Source organism: Adiantum capillus-veneris, chromosome 10, assembly GCF_014529385.1.
Source record: "Adiantum capillus-veneris isolate H3 chromosome 10, ASM1452938v2, whole genome shotgun sequence".
In the NCBI taxonomy this organism is placed as follows: domain Eukaryota; kingdom Viridiplantae; phylum Streptophyta; class Polypodiopsida; order Polypodiales; family Pteridaceae; genus Adiantum; species Adiantum capillus-veneris.
The window spans coordinates 100,340,623-100,358,045 of record NC_140940.1 but is presented as its reverse complement, the minus strand read 5'-3'; the positions used below and the strand labels follow the sequence as shown (position 1 = coordinate 100,358,045).

At 45.3% G+C, this 17,423-nt stretch overlaps 1 protein-coding gene across 1 annotated transcript in view; it reads left to right on the top strand.

Annotated features, from left to right (window-relative positions):
• Positions 1-131: 131 nt before the first annotated feature.
• Positions 132-17,423, top strand: part of LOC147449342 (ubiquitin carboxyl-terminal hydrolase 2-like) — a 62,627-nt gene continuing 45,335 nt past the window's right edge. The window contains exon 1 of the mRNA XM_086521802.1: positions 132-3,452. Coding sequence (XP_086377928.1) covers positions 277-3,452 — 3,176 coding nt within the window. The 5' untranslated portion in view covers positions 132-276. The remainder of the gene's footprint in view (positions 3,453-17,423) is intronic.

Sequence of the window (17,423 nt, the reverse complement as noted above, 5' to 3'; positions counted from 1 at the left end):
GAGACCCGTTGGAGGCGGGTTGCCTGAGCTCGTTACTATGTGCCAGAAATTGAAGCCTCGCAAAAAATCACATAAAATTCACAGCTAGTACCGACTCCCACAAAACCCATACAAAGACGATTTTGAGAGCTAAGTGGCATATTTTCATAGGCCCCTACTCTCTCACCCACGCCGCCAGCCCTGATTCCTCCTGCTGATCGCTTTCGCTTTGCTGGTGTAACGGTGCGTCTCAGCTCTTCCCTTTTACTGATTCTGTGCTGTGGACGGTGCAATTCCATGGCGGGCAAGAAAAGCAAGAAAAAGCAGGTTCACGTGAAGACTCCGTTCTCATCGTCAAAGCATTCTCCTTCACACCCTCCTGTCTGTGACTCGGAGGTGGGTTTGGGTGTTTCTAGCCTTGCAGATGCTGCTTACAACCCTCATCCAAGCACCGATGCTTCCATGAAGATGTGCAGGCACCTCGAGAAAGGCATTGATGTAGATAAGCTCTCTTTCCAAGTCTCGAAGCTCAAGTTTTCTATCATCCATTGCCAAGATTGTGCCAAAGAGAGCAAATCTAGTACGGGCAAAAAGGGCAAAGGCCGATCCAATTGCAATAAAAAGGAAAGTGCAGTGAATCCGATCAGTGCAACTCATTTGCAAAAGAAGTGGGTTTGCTTGGCATGTGGTCATGTTGCATGTGGGGCGCTTTCAAGTCGTGTTCATGACAAGCCTAAGGAGCAGGAAGGCTGTGCGCAGAATGAAGAGGACCAGGTTGCTCCAACTGGACATGTTTGTTACCATTCACGCTGCTCGAGACATCCGCTTGCTTTGCAGACTACCAATAATTTTGTATGGTGTTTTGTGTGCAACATGGAGATTCAATGTATGCTACCATCAGGCGCTTCTAATAGTAACTCACAGCCATCAAGTGGCAACCCTTTGCAATTGGCATTGAAGGTTGTACAGGAAAAGCTTGTCAAAGAGACTGGTTTCTTGAAAGATCCAGGAAAAGAGGGCTTAGTAGGAGACCGTCTCAGGTGTAACGTTTTTCAATCAGATGTCTTTGACTTAAGTTCTTCAAAGGACATGTGTGCAACTGGGATTCGAAGAAAGCGCATTGTCAAAGGCTTGATGAACTTGGGTAACACTTGCTTTTTTAATTCTGTCATGCAAAACCTATTGGCATTGGACATGCTAAGGGACTACTTTAATCAAGAGCTTCCAGCCCTGGAAGGACCTCTTTCATCATCGTTGAAAAAGTTGTACTTGGAAACTAATCGTGATGATGGTGGCCAACTTTGTACGGGTACTTCAGAACCTTCAGGTTATGAATCTGGCCTGAAGAAAGGGGGCAAAGGTCGAGCTGCATGGGAAAATGTTGGAAGCTCTTGCAATCCAAGGTCTCTATTTGGAGCCATCTGTGCAAAGGCTCCTCGTTTCAGGGGTTTCCAGCAACAGGACAGTCATGAACTATTACGATGTCTACTGGACGGGTTGAATTCCGAAGAACGGAGTGCAAGGGCCAAGTCTACTTGCAGTGGAGATGCAAAAGCAGCAAGTCCTGTGCTGATGCAGAATGGTGAAAGTGTCACCGTCGAACCACAGCAAGAAGAAAAACAGTGTCATAGTCCAGAGGGTACAGCTTCACCGTCTGTAACTGCCACAACATTTGTGGAAAGTTTCTTTGGCGGGCAGCTATGTAGTACTGTCCGGTGCTGTGAATGTGGGCATTCATCAGTGGTCTTCGAACCTATGCTTGATCTTTCGCTGCAAATACCTAACCCTAAAAAGGGTCAAAGTAGTGTTAATCAGTCTAAACTGTCCTCATCTGGGGGAGGATCTCAGCAAAGAATCACTAAACAAACCAAAGTTCTCCCTAAGACAAACTTACACAAGGCGTCTTATGCGGCAGGTTCTCCTGTGGTTGATACGAACAAGATCTTACAAGGAGGTCAATCTGCTCAAGCAGACCTGACTTCTGACGATTTCGGGTGGCTGGATTTCATCAGTGGTGGGGTGCAGTCTGCAGAGCGTTCTGTACAGGGCTCTTGCAATGCTCCAAACACTATAGAGGTCAATGAAAGTAACTTGGCAGTCAACCTAAGAGACCCCAAGGAAACAATAGCTGACAATGTTGAATCAATTCCTTCGACTATCAATGCAGAAGTTGAGGTGTTGAAAGACGTATGTGAAACTGCGTTGTCAGGTGCGCAAAATCAGGACAACAAACCTCATCTGGAAAGAGTGGAGGCAGGGGCATCTTTGACCTTAAAAGAGGAGGTTGTTGAAAAGCCCTTAGCTCTTTCAGAGGGTGAAGATGGTCCTCTACCCCTAGCATCAGGAATTTTGTTGCTGCCTTATGAGCCTCTAGAGATGTCAAGCTCTTCATCAGCATTCGTTCAGTCAGCTCCGCAGGGCAGTCTACTGGACATCTCGAGTCCACCAACAGAGCTTGAGGGGGGTTATCTCGATGGATTTTCACAGCTTTTTGAGGAGGAGGAGGAGGAAAGCTGTGAAAATTTGAAACCTTCTTGCAAAAATTCAGAAAGTTCTCAGGATATTGATGAGAGCGTGTGGGATGATGGAATCTGGGAAGCTGATACAGCAGTCTATGGACCCGCATCGCAGAGATTAGCTGATGCAGAGGATTCCTTCTTGCCCTTGTCGCTAGAAGGCTGCCTTGCAGATTTCACAAAGCCTGAATTGTTATGTGGAGAAAATGCATGGGAATGTGAAAGCTGCACCCGACATATGAAGGAGAAGGCATGTCCTGTGAGAGATGAGAATCTTGTCAATTCTGCATCCATGAAGGACAAGAACTGTGGTGAGAAACAGGAGGAGCTAGTCTCTATCTGCCCTGAAAATGTTCATTCTTTGAGCTGTAATGGAAAGGGGGTTACAGAGCAAGTTTCACCAGAGATTTGTAATAGTAGGAGCATTAATGGTAACTCTCCTGATCATCTGGTTGTGGATCACCCAATCAATGAGAATAAGAATGGTGGTATCCCGAGAACCAAATCAGATGATGGCCTCCACCCTGTAAACCCATCTCCTCGATGTAGGATGGATGATAATGTAGCTGATACCTTTAAGCTAGAGCGAGACAATGAGTCGGTTGCCGAAGGCAATGGGGGTAACACAAGCTTGCATTCATCTGCTTTTAAACCCTCTATTGAACAGGCCATGCAGAAAAGTTGCAATGGTACAAAGAGCTCGGCAAACAAGGGAAGTTTGACAACCTCTCAAAACAAACTGACTAAGGAAGCTAAGTCTAAATTCAAAAGTAGGCAGGCTCCAGACAAACTTGTAAAAAAGGATGCAACAAAGAAGTTGTCAATTAGCAAGGCTCCACCCATTCTTACAGTTCATTTGAAGAGGTTTGCTCAGGACATGCGTGGACGATTAAGCAAGCTAAGCGGCCATGTTTCTTTTCCTGAGATTTTAGATCTTCGACCATTCTTGGATCCAAGGTAATTTGATCTCATTGACTAATACCTTCTTTATCTTTATCCAGTGTATGTTGATTAGAGGTACAGCGATGTTTTTGAACTTGTGGGAGGTTGCATCGCTGTCGTAACCTTACGATTTAACAAACTCATGTCGATTGACACGATCTGATTCACAAATTCTGAAAGAGGGGCCAGTTTACAAGCTGAATAAGGCTGCCAATTTGAGCCTTTTGCCAACATCATCTATCTGTTGAGAAGTATCAGGTAGTTGAGAGGCATTGAAGTCCCAGTTCTTGTGAGACCTATCTAGTCCTAATTGCTCATGTAGGGAATCAAGACCACGGTAAGTGAGACTTTCCTGTGCTGCAATCAATATATTTTTAGTATTGATATGATAGAGTCTATGGACTTTGAATTGCCATGATTTCGACATGAGTTGGGTGAAGAAAGCTAAACTCGACATGAGTCCTAGATTAACGTCCATGAGAGGCTAAACTAGACCTAGGGGACAAATCATCTACATCATGCTCAATACATTACACTGGGGGGGGGGGGGGGGGGGGGGGGGGGGGGTGTGAAAGAATTAAATAATTTTTAGGATCAGATTGTAGGTATCTCACTTAGAAACATGCATGCATAACCATGCTGTCTCTGTCACAAACTGGTGACGTGGAAGAGCCACCCGGACACACCCCCCCTAGTAAGTTGTCCCAACTTATGGCCAAGGGACGAGGGGCCCCGAGGACAAAAAATAAAATAAAAGAAAAGCAACTCGGGCTGGCTGTACAGATTGCCACAATCTGCGTTGGCTAACGTGGCCGGCCGTACGGACGCTCCGCGATTTACGGATAACAGTACGGACGCTCCGCGTTTTGCGCTGCCAGCTTTGGGACAGTTTGCTTTTTGATTTTGAAGAAGCTGTTGGGGCTCTGCTTTTAGCAACCCTCTGTAATGTTTATAAGCGGCCTTAGGGGCTCACCTCTCCGAGCATTTGGACGTAGAGTCTGAGAGTGAGCACCCGCGGGCTCATTGTACTTTGCTCAAAGATTAATATAAAAATAAATACTGAAAGGGGCGCCAGTCTTTGGGGCCAATATCTCTTGGCATGGAACTACGTCGGGCCGTGTCGATACTCTTTTGTTTGTGGGATTAATTTGAAGTGAATCTCTGCTGTGTCGCGGTAGAATCTTGACTTGGGGTGTCCAAGTTTGTTACAGTGGTATCAGAGCACGACCGATTTCTCTTCTATCGGGAAATCGATCCCTTTTTCGCGACACTTCTGGATCCCGAAAAGAATCAGTCGACATCTTCAGCATCTATTGATGCGGGAGGAGATCATGTAGAAGATTTTAAGGATTTAACAGAGGAAGAGTATGGGCCACCTCGGCCTACTTAGTATGAACTTCAAGAGATGTAGCGTCGATAGCAGGTTGATGAGTGCATGAAGCAGATGATTAAATTTGCGAAAGACCCTCAATTTGCAAATTTTTTTGTTAGGTGCAGCGAATGTGAATGTTGAACTTTGCTCAAGATGAGTGCTTCGAACCCTGCTACGGAAGGGAGAACCTTCCGTTCCTTTAGTGAGAGAGTGCAATGATCACAAACAAAGTGGCAAACACTGTGAATGAAGGTGCATGAGACTGAGAGATAGAGAGAGAAGAATACGACACCAGAATGTTGTCAAACCCTCCTCCGAAGGCCCCATTCTCTATGGCGAGAGCGGTCTACTATTGATTGCACAAATCTCTACAATGCTTGGACTTGCCTACGATGTCGACGACGATGAGGACGACGACGAGACGGGCTGAAGTCTGAAAATGCTAAGGGCTGAAATGTGCAAATCTTTATCTGCTGAATTCAGACTCTATGTTGATGACGATGATGCAACGACGACGCCCTGAAAATGCAGATGCTGAAATCTGCGTTTTCCGGGCTGAAACTGCAAACTGTGGCTGATCTGACCGTGCGGCGAGGATGTGCTACAGGAAGGTGAGATTTGCGAGGTTCGAGACTTGTTCTACGGAGTCTTGATGCGGAAAACTGAAAACGCTGGTCTATATGCTGAATCTATCGCGGTAGATCTGCAAAATGCTAACTGGTCATGCTGATGCAAAAACGCTAGGGCTGAATTCTGATCTACTGTGGAGATCTGCTAATGCTATGGCTGATCTGCTGTGTCTTGCTGTCGCCGGGCTGATCTGCAATGCAAAACATTGGAGGATCTGCAATGCTGAAAAACGTTGGCTTTGTCTTGGCTGAAAACGCTAGGTCTCTTGCCCCGGGGGGGGGGTCCTGTTGAGAAGGTGCCTGTTGAACACAATGTTCCTGCTGCCTCTTTTTCCAGAAAGTGCTAGCGTTGGGTTTTCTTATATACTTCCTTGCAAAATTGCCCTACCTAGTTCCCAACAAAAGTTACTAAAAAATAATAAGTGAAAATTGTCTAAAATAGAGAAATTAGGTCTATGCATTGTAAAAATGCTCCTGATGTTAGGTGCAGCGGAATGAATGTTTGCGCTTTGCTCAAGATGAGTGCTCCGAACTGTGCTCAAGGTTTCTTTTCGTTCTTATGGAAGTTAGAGCCTTCCGTTCTTAATGAGAGAATGCTATGATCACAAACAAGTGAATGGACACTGTGCGTGCAAGTGTATGAGACTGAGAGATAGAGAGAGAAGAGAGATACGACACCAGAGACGACGTAAAACCCTCCTCCGAAGGCCCCACTCTCGTCGGTGAGAGTGTTCTACTTATGATTGCCCAATCTGGTACAAATGGTATGCATGAGACTGATGTAAGTCTAGGCTATGTTGACGACGACGACGGGGATGACGAGGCCGACACTAGGGCTGAAATCTGCAATCCTTTATCTGCTGTCCAAAAACGCTATGGGCTGAAATCTGCGACTGAGCCAAAAACGCTGATTTTGGGGCTGTTTTTTGTGGGTCTTTGACGTTGAAAATCTGCAGGTTTAGGGCTGAAAACAGAGGATCTTCAAGGCTGAAAATTGATGGTCTTTTCGGGCTGAATCTGCTACCTTTTTAGGGCTGATCTTGCAGGTCTTCTGATGATGAAAAACGCTGACTTGCTGAATCTGCAAACGCTGAATCTGGGACCAAAAACGCTAGAGGTTGAAGTTGGACCAAAAACGCTAGGCTGATGTTTCTGTTGGTGAGGATGTTGATGCAAAAACGCTATCTGTTGTGTTCTTTTGGCGAGGACCTGCTGAAGCAAAAACGCCAATGCTGAGGATGGCTGGCGATGGTTCTTGTTGAAAACGCTAGGCAATGGGGGAATCTGCTGCTTGGAGGGAACCACCAAGGCTTGGTCTTGCTGAGAAGTGGCCTATTGAGCTTGGCTCTTGTTGCCTCTTCTGCCATTTAGTGCTAACTTTGGTTTGCTTATATATTTTCTTATCCAAATTGCCCTACCTACTTTTGTTGGAAAGTCACTTAAATTAATAAGTGAAAAATGCCAAAAATAGGTAAAATAGGCTAAATACACTGGAAAATTCCCCTGATTGATTCTGATGGAATTTGATGGGAATGCTTATGATCATGCTGTGTGCAACCAGAGGGTATGCATCTACACTAAGTGACTGGGCATGCACGGTTTGCGAACAGACTCACAAAAGTGCCAGATCACTTCTAAATCTAGACTGACTGGGCTGACTGAACCCTTGTGTTGTAGCTTGTCCATGGACACATAGGGTTGGATGTGTAACAAACTTGGACACTCCAAGTCAAGAGTCAACCGCGACAGCACCAAATAACCACTTCAAAACAATTCACAGATCACAATAGATTTGCACTGGCCCGGCGGAGTTCCGTGCCTAGAGATATTGGCCCCAAAGACTGGCGCCCCTTTCGGTATTTCTTTTTGTATTAATCAATCATCAAAGTACAAGAGAGCGGTTAGGGTTTCACTCTCAGACTCTGCGTCCAGATGCCCTGAGAAGTGAGGCCCTCACCACTAATTTAAAGGTTACAAGGGATGCCCAAAAGCAGAGCCCCAAAAGCTTTTAAAATCAAAAGCATCAGTTCTCTCTCTCTCTTGAGAGTCTTTTATCTTTTTTTTTATAAAAAAAAGCAAAAGCAAAATTCGCGTCGCTCATCATTTTCCCTTTTTTTTTTTTTTTTAAAATTTATAATAATAATCCGCCTCCGCGATTTCCGGAATTTAGGGTTTTTGGCAAAAATTAGGGTTTGCAGGAATTTTAGGGTTTCTGGCAGAAATTAGGGTTTCTGCTGTCCGCCATGTCATCACTTTGTGACATACCCCCCTCTTGAAAGCATTGTAATCGACCGCGATTACGCCTGCAAAACCGACAAAAGCGATAAACCGTCTTAGCAGACACTGACTGTTAGTACCTATGTACTAGGAACGCACATCTAGCACATGTACAAAATCGACAGTCACATCACACGACATCACAGGACATCACCAGACATCACAGGACATCACATGACATTCAACATTCATTCGGATCTTAGACCATGATTTATCGGCAATGTAGCTAGCAATCACATCTAGGTCCAATCGGGACCTCATCGATGTCCGATTGACTAACCCCTATTGCAACCATGTCTATTCGAGATCAATCAGACCAAAATGCTGCAGTCATTTCGGCTATCAGTTCCTGCACTCACAAGAAGTCAAGAACAAATCAGTATCATAATCAGGAATTCCATTTCATAAAGTCATCCAGCAGAATACTGTCAGCTCTCAGTATCCCTGAAGCTCAAAGAGACATCAGTGACTTTAGTATCAAAATCGAGGCATCTGTTGACAAAGGAGTGGAGCGACTCCCCTCTTGTGCATCCCACTGCACCAGATCTTCGGCCAAGCTGAGTTTTTGGGTTCCGTTTGGAGTAGACTATGCTAAACCAAAACATCGAGGTAAAGTTTCACAATCCGAGGAGTATCTGCTAGGTCCTCCTCCTCCATCCACTTCGCATCAAATGCAGGAAAGTTCTTGAACTTAACCAAGAACCGCCTTCGGACTTTACCTTTCTTCGTATCATTATGTGCCAAAATCTGTTCAGGAACAAGGATCTCCTCGTTTTCTTCCACTTCGGGTTGCTCATCAGGCTCCCCATCATCAGGCACATCACCCTTAACAGGGTTCAAGAGACTCACATGCAATGCATTATGAATCCTCCAAGTATCTGGCAGTTCCAATCGGAAGGAGACATCATTTATCTTGTCAGTAATCTGGAAAGGTCCGTAGTATCACATACTAAGCTTTGGAGAAAGCCTCTCCTTTCCCTTTTTTTTTTCTTAGGCGTGCCTTCTCAAAAGTAAGAGCACCCAATCATCCTCCTTCAGTTTCGAGTCGCGACGATGGCGATCTGCTGCCTTTTTCTGTCGTTCTTGAGACTTCTGTAAAGTCTCGTGAACCTTGGCAAAAGCCGTATCCAAATCTCGCGAATATTCATCCGCTTCAAATTTCTAATCTTTCGTGCTCAGGAAGGATGGAACCTTCGCAGCAGTTTCAACAATCTCTCATGGCGTCTTCCCCGTCGAAGAGTGTATCGTGTTATTGTAGGCAAATTCCACCAAAGGTAAGTTCTTTTCCCATTGAGTCTTCTGATGCGAGATACAAGACTTCAATAAATCTAAAATCACTGAATTGGCAATCTCAAATTGCCCGTCAGTCTGCAAGTGGAACGATGACGAGAACTGCAACCGCGTCCCAATGTTCTCCCAAATTGCCTTCCAAAACAAACTCATAAATCTGGGGTCTCTGTCGGAGACAATCGTCTCAGGCGTGCCATGTAATCGGAAAATCATCGTGATCATTCTGTATTCTTGGGAGATAAAAAAAAATGAAATCCATTTCAATATTTTCCCAGGGGCGGGTGGATGGGTATGGGTAAAGGCTGTAACAATCCCTGTGCCTTATGCCTATCAAACTTGACCTTCTAGCATACCAAGCAACTGCGCACAAACTCTTCCACATCCTTCTTCAGTCTCCGCCAAAAGAAATCTCTCTCTACCCCTTTCATGGTGGTAGCAATGCTGCGGTGACCCGTAAAAGGTGGACAGTGGCAATCAGTCATAACCTTTTCCCTCAACGGCTGTGTAACGCACAACATAGTCTGTTTCATCAAGTAGCCTTCCCGAAGGGAGTATCCAGCTACTGTCTCCCCATCCCGTATCCGTGTGAAAATATCTGCAAAATCTGTATCTGTGGCACACTGATCGACCATATCCTCGAAGCTCCTATGATGTATCGCGGAAATAGCCAGAACCAACGGTTTCCGAGACAAAGCATCTGCCACCACATTCTTCTGTCCCTGCACATGGACAATCTGGAAGTGAAAGTGTGACAAGATGTTCGCCCACCGCATCTGCTTTTCCGAAAGCTGCTTCTGTGACAAGAAGTAGCGCAAACTCTGATGGTCTGTAAAGACAATAAAATCCGCTCCGAGTAGGTAATGCCGCCACTGAGTAAGAGCATGGATAACCGCCAAAAGCTCTTTCTCATAAATCTGTGCTGTCATCTCCGGCCTAGAGAACAAACGGCTCTCGTAAGCTATGACATGGCCTTTTTGCATCAAGACTGCACCTAGACTACGACCACAAGCATCACAATATACTTCGAATGACTTCTGCAAGTCCGGCAAAGTCAAAATAGGTCCCGTAGTCAATTTCTCTTTCAATGTCTGAAAGGCAGTCACCTCTGTGGGTCCCCACGAAAAAGGTACTCCTTTCTGTGTCAAGATATGCAAAGGGGAAGCAACCTCTGCAAACTTTCGTATGAACCGCCTGTAGTATGAACATAGTCCCAAGAAGCTTCTAACTTCATGGACATTCCTCAAATCGGGCCAATCACGGATAGTCTCTATTTTGGCCGGGTCCATTTGCACTCCTGCTGCTGACACAGTGTGTCCCAAAAAAATGTATCTCTGGTAGGAAAAATTCACTTTTCTGAGCATTAAAAGACTTGAATCAGATGATCTCTTTGTTCTGCCTCATTCTTGGAGAAAATAATGATGTCGTCAAAGAAAGTGCCAACAAATAGCCTGTACTCTCGAAAAATCCTATCCATCATCCGGTTAAATGTCGCAGGAGCATTGGTTAAGCCAAAAGGCATCACCAAAAACTCAAATAACCCAAAAGTCGTCCGAAAAGCTGTCTTGTAGACATCTCCTGGCGCTATCCTGATCTGATGATATCCACTCTTCAAGTCAATCCTGCTAAAGCACGAGGATCCCTGTAACCTGTCGAGTATATCATCGATCCTAGGAATCGGAAATCTGTTCTTGATGGTGATTTCGTTGAGAGTGCTATAATCAATGCACATTCTCCAAGATCCGTCTTTCTTCAAAACCAACAACACTGGAGAGCAATACGGTGAAGTACTAAGCTGGACAAGACCCTTTTCCAAGAGGTCTTTCACTGAGTTCATAATCTTTTCATTCTGTACTTGGCTCACACAATAAGGTGGCCGATTCGGTGGTGTGCTTCCAGATATCAGATCAATGGTATGATCTTCAGGCCCTCTCAAAAGCAATCGGCATGAGCGTGGAGAAAAAAATCTTGGCGTTCTTTTCTTCAGGTCAAAACATATTCAACTTTTATCCATGGTTCAGTTCTCCCAAAAGAATGAGTAAGAAAACTGAAGTTCATCAAGTACAATCTCTAAGCCCTTCATTTATCAAAGTCGCTTTCTCGGCCCGGTAGTCAACCACGGCGTAGTTCTTGTGGTACCAAGGGATCCCGAGTAGAACGTCACTCACGTGCCCTGAACACCCCTGTCATTGCAAACGAAGTTTGCCAATGCTCGGTGTAATGGCAACATCCCATCCGGGTGCCAGTCGAACTACCTCCGCCAGTGGCGTCAGTCTGTCGGGCGCAGTTCCAAATCGAGCCGCCAATTCCAAGTGAAAAGAAGTTGGCCTTGGCTCCTTCAAAAGAGCTTCCTGATCCTTCACTTTGCCCCAAAAAAAAACGGCAAAGTTTGTACTTTCATTCATTTGATTCGGTGCAAGTCCCACGCCATGTGGTACCAGTTCTGCTTTTCTATCTGCCTTTTCTGCCACATTCCTCAGCAGCTCTCGAACTCTCAGACCTGTCGTCGTCTTTATCATTCTGTTCTTTCTGTGCCTTATCAGGGCACTTTGCGGAAATATGTCCATGTTTCCCGCATCCAAAGCACTTCCCCTCTCTGATGAAGCGAGCTCTCTCCTCAGGAGTAAGCTTGGGTCGTGCATCCTTTTTTTTTCTCTGGGTTGCTCTTTTTCATTCTACTTTCATTCCCAGAAGTCTGTTTGGCTCGTTGTGTCATGGCCTCATCTGTGGGGTAGGTCAGACTGCCAGAGTGAATGGCAAAGCCCCGCTTCGCATGACTCATCAACTCCTGAATAGAAGCTGACTACTGTTCCAAGCAGTGATCTCGGATCTCTGTAGGTAGACCCAAGGTAAACCGCTCAATTTGTTCTCTGAACGAGATCTTCTTGAATGAAGAGGCGGGTAGAAAAGAGCTCCAGAATCTTTCACAATAAGAATTCACTGTATCGCTCTTGGTCATCCGGAGATGGTTCCAAGCAGCTCGTATATCTCGCTCAAACTCTTGAGTCAACCAAGAAGAAATAAAAAGCCTCTTGAATCTCAGCCATGTAACTGGCACAGTCTTGCTTAATAGAAGCGTGGACCACCAAGTACGAGCATTCCCCTTAGAGTAAGAGGCAGCTCTCCGAATCTTGGAGTGCTCTGAATAGCGTCCTCCCGCGAAAGCGATGTCACTGTAACAAACTTGGACAATCCAAGTCAAGAGTCAACCGCGACAGCACCAAATAACCACTTCAAAACAATTCACAGATCACAATAGATTTGCACTGGCCCGGCGGAGTTCCGTGCCTAGAGATATTGGCCCCAAAGACTGGCGCCCCTTTCGGTATTTCTTTTTGTATTAATCAATCATCAAAGTACAAGAGAGCGGTTAGGGTTTCACTCTCAGACTCTGCGTCCAGATGCCCTGAGAAGTGAGGCCCTCACCACTAATTTAAAGGTTACAAGGGATGCCCAAAAGCAGAGCCCCAAAAGCTTTTAAAATCAAAAGCATCAGTTCTCTCTCTCTCTTGAGAGTCTTTTATCTTTTTTTTTATAAAAAAAAGCAAAAGCAAAATTCGCGTCGCTCATCATTTTCCAATTTTTTATTTATTTTTTATTTTTTTATAATAATCCGCCTCCGCGATTTCCGGAATTTAGGGTTTTTGGCAAAAATTAGGGTTTGCAGGAATTTTAGGGTTTCTGGCAGAAATTAGGGTTTCTGCTGTCCGCCATGTCATCACTTTGTGACAGGATGTGTCACGTGACACCTGATGGGTTCTGACTGTAGTCTGATGATCATGCTGTGTGCAACCAGAGGATATGCATCTACTCTTAGTGTTTGGACATGCACGGTTTGCGAACAGACTCACAAAAGTTCCAGAACACTTTCTAATCTAGGCTGACTAAACTGAACCGAACCCTTGCCATGAAGTAGCTTGTCCAGGTACACATAGGGTTAGATGTGCACGTGACATTTTTGTCTGAGCAATCCATCGCTGAAGTGCACACTCAGTGACAGAAAGCCACCGAACCACCCATCAAATGGGCAATCAAGAAACCTCCTTCTCCGAGGATCTTTACAAAACAAGAACGTCAAGAGGTGGTTCAGACTCGGATCAGTCAGCTTTTGGACGCGAAAAATCAATCCAAAAAGTGCAAGAAGGGGATTGACTACTTTGGTTATTTGGGCCGTCAATCTTCTTTTGCATCTGTAGGAAAGTAGAAGAAGCGTGTACGCTTTGAGGGACTATCCAGTTCTTCTGGTAGTTCTTTTAGCTCTTCTAACTCGAGCGAGGAGGATAGAAAGGGCAAAAAGCGAAGCAAAAAGCAAAGCTTTAGAAAGGGCAAGAAAAAAGCAAAGAAACTCAAATTTCGCCCAGTTTCTGATAGCTCTACGGAGGAGTCATCCTCGGACAGTTTGGACTCCGATGACCATATCTCTTATGCAAAGAAGAAGCACTTCTACAGAGCCAACCAATATGACTTCTTTGAAGACGAGCAAGAAAGCAAAAGAATTTAAAAAAGGTGGACAATCGATAAAATTTGAATCCTTTTCTGGATTCCGAGATGCTCCGAGGGCTTTGGCCTTCATCCAACAGTTTGACATAGCCTTCTCTGGAGGGCATTACTCAGAGCACTCCAAGATTAGGAGGGCTGCATCTTTTCTTAAAGGAAATGCTCGAACATGGTGGTCCGCTCTTCTTCTGAGGAAAGAAGCTCTAGTTAAGTGGTTGAAATTCAAAAGGCTCTTTATTTCTTCTTGGCTGACCCGGGAGTACGAACGGGATATAAGAACCGCTTGGAATCATCTTCGGATGACCAAGGGAGATTCTTTGGACGCTTATTCCGAGAGGTTTTGGGACTCTTTTCTACCAACCTCTTCATTGAAGAAGGTTACCTTTAAGGAACAGATTGACCGGTTTTGCTGCGGACTCCCTACAGAGATCCGAGACTACTGTATGAAACAAAAGTCAAATTCTATCTAAGAATTAATGGGTCATGCGAAACGGGGTTTCTCAATACATTCGGGAAATTTGACTAACCTCACTGATGAGATCTTGACTCAAAGAACCCTACAGACCTCCAACAATGAAAGTAGAAAGAAAAAGAGTTCCCAAGAAAAGAAGGAAAAGGATACTCCGATTGAGTCTTCGAGAAAGGGCTAACTATATCAGAGAGGGGAAGTGTTTTGGTTGCGGGGAGCAAGGGCACATCTCCGCAAAGTGCCCCAAAAAGGCACAGCAAGGACAGACTAAAGACAAGCCAGAAAGTTCTAGAGCAGCAGAGAACTGTGGCAGAAAAGGCAAGATGAAAGTAGGACTGGTACCAGATTGCATGGATACTGACCCAAGCCACATAGATGAAAGTACAGAACTTTGTTGAGCTTGGGGCAAAGTGAAAGATCAAGAAGCCCTGATTTTCTTTGATGGAGGAGCCGAGGCCAATTTCATTTCACCTGAACTGGCGGCGCGGCTCGAGATTACACACGACAGGATGGGACCACCAGTAGAGGCAGTTCTAGCGGCGCGCGGACGGACATAGCCACTACACTTGTCATTGGCAAACTTCGCCTGCATTGTCAGCGGTATTCAGGGCACGAGGACGTCTACATCATGCCTTTGGCAGGCTGTGACGTCCTCCTAGGAGCCCCTTGGTACCATAAGAACAACGCTGTGGTCGACTATTGGGCAAAGAAAGCAACCTTGACGAATGAAAAGGGCCGAAAAATTGTACTTGATGTAAAACTGAAGGGCGAGTCCGTCCCTATTGTATCGGCTTTGGCCATTTCCAAATTAATGAAATCCAGTCTCTTTGTTTACTCGATCTATTTGAAAGAATTACATGATGAACACAGAACGAACATGTTTGAGCTTGACAAAGAACGCCAAGATTGTAACAAACTTGGACACCCCAAGTCAAGATTCTACCGCGATACAGCAGAGATTCACTTCAAAACAATCCACAAAAGATGACACGCCCCGACGTAGTTTCGTGCCAAGAGGTATTGGCCAAAGACTGGCGCCCCTTTCGGTATTTCTTTTTATATTAATCTGTGTGCACAGTACAAGAGCCCACGGGTCCTCACTCTCCGTCTGTGCGTCCAGATGCCCAAAGAAGTGATCCCCAAAGGCCTAGTTATTCTTACAAGGGATGCCCAAAAGCAAAGCCCCAAAAGTTTAACTCAAAAGCAAAGTTTCCCAAAAGCTTCTCAAACTCAAAAGCTTTTTTCTCCAAAAGCTGCCAAATTCAGCTAGCGTAATTTTCGGAAATTCGCACGTACTGCCACGTCAACAACTCAGCGCGTTTTCGGGACTGTCACGTCAGCAGTCATCGAAAATTATAGAGGTCCGTACGGCACTGCCACGTCAGCTTGTGAGCGCGTTTTTCGAGTTTGCCAGCAGTTTGTGTGTGCAAGGGCCTGCCACGTACCAATTTGTGACATACCCCCCTCTTGAAAGAATTGTAATCGCCCTCGATTACGCCTGCAAAAGAGACAGAGGCCATAAACTATCTTAGTAAACACTGACTGTTAGTACCGACGCACTAGACACGGCACATCTAGCACTTGTACAAGACGACCGTCACATCACTGGACCTCACAGGACATCACTTGACCTCATAGGATATCACATACGAATTCATTCCAAATCTTAGACCATGATCGATCGGCAACATATTTAGTAATCGCATCTAGATCCATTCCGGACCTCACGGATGCCGGATTAACTAATCCTTATTGCAATCATGTCTATAGAGATTATGAGACCGAAATGCTGCAGTCATTTCGTCTTTTAGTTCTTGCACTTAAACAAGTCAAGTAAGAATCAATCATTTTCATTTTCGGGAATTCTAGTTATAAAGTCAAACAACATATCATACAGCAGAATACTATTCAACCCTTTAGTATCCCTGAAGGGGACATCAGTGACTCTATTTAATATCGGGGTAATCCGTCAACAAAGGAGCGGAGTGACTCCCCTCTTGTGCAAAACCGTTGCACTAGATTCACCCTTGCTGAAGTCGGGGTTCTATTGGAGTAGACTATGCTAAACCGAATGCTTCAAAGTAAAGCTTCAAAATTTGAGGAGTATCTGCTAGGTCCTCCTCCTCTATCCACTTCGCATCCAATGCAGGATAGTTCTTGAATTTTACCAAGAACCTCATAATCACTTTACCTTTTTTATCTTTCTGTCTTTGTGTGTCAAAATCTGTTCTGGAACGAGTATCTCCTCGCTTTTCTCCACTTCGGGTTGCTCATCTGGCTCCCCATCATCGGGCACATCACCTTTAAAAGGCTTCAATAGACTCATATGAAATGCATTGTAAATCTTCCAAGAGATTCGAGAGTATTCTATGCAACAGAAGTCTGAAAAAAGTTTCTGTCTTTGGCTATTTTTGCAGGCATAATCGAGAGCGATTACCATTCCTTCTCGTGTGGGAACTGTCACAATGTGATGACGTGGCATGATCAGTTGGAAGAGAAATGGACAAGCGGACAAGAGAAACTAAACCGAGCAACTTGTTAAACTTATGAAGCACCGGCCGTGATGTCCAAAACCCTAAAAGACAGAAGCGTGGACTCTGGGAGAGATTTTCGTAAATCGCGTTGACATGCTGATGTGGTAGACCGTACAAAATTTTTACATTTTGCGTTGCTAGTGCCACGTGGCAGGCTGTACGGATTTCTGTTGGGCTAATGAAGTGGTAGTTTTGCGTGAGCTTTTGGAAGTTGATGCTTTTGGGTTTGCAGTGATTTTGATATGATGCTTTTGGGGCTCTGATTTTGGGCATCACTTGTAAGAATAAAAGAGCCCTTGGGCCACAGGGATGAGGTGGCTGGTGGGGAAAGTGGCAAAGTCGATGTCAGTCGCAGCGTCGATCCTACATCACGAACTGAACGTCCCACTTGTTGTCGCCTTCTATGGTGGCCAGAGAAAGCGTGCCTTTTGAAAAGTTTGGCTCGGTAAGCACGCTTATTGAGGACTTGGTGGCGACCACCCCAAAGTCTCGGAAGGGGTGGTCATGGACAACTAGGACGGACTGATGGTTTTGTCCAGCGGCGATGGTGGAGACGGCCAGGGACTTGATATGGGACAAATGGGACTCAAGTGTTGTTTGTGCCTCTTTGACCAACTACAAGCTTCGTGGGATGAATATCACGTGCAAGTACCTTTTCTGGTGCAACTTGTCTCAGAATGTGAAGCGTGACAGTGAGCGCCTCTTACTGCTCGCCCGAGTAGGAGGATTAAGACTTGGAGATAAAGTGTTACCGGGGGGGAGTGCATGCCCCCTTTGCAATGACTTGGAGGGCGGGCAATCAATTGAGGACATTCTGATGAACGGCCCGGTCCTGACTCGAGCTTGAGCTGATCGTCTCGACGGGTTGCTGTATACCACTCGAGACCTTCAGGACCCGGCGGGTGTCGCTTTCAGCGACAA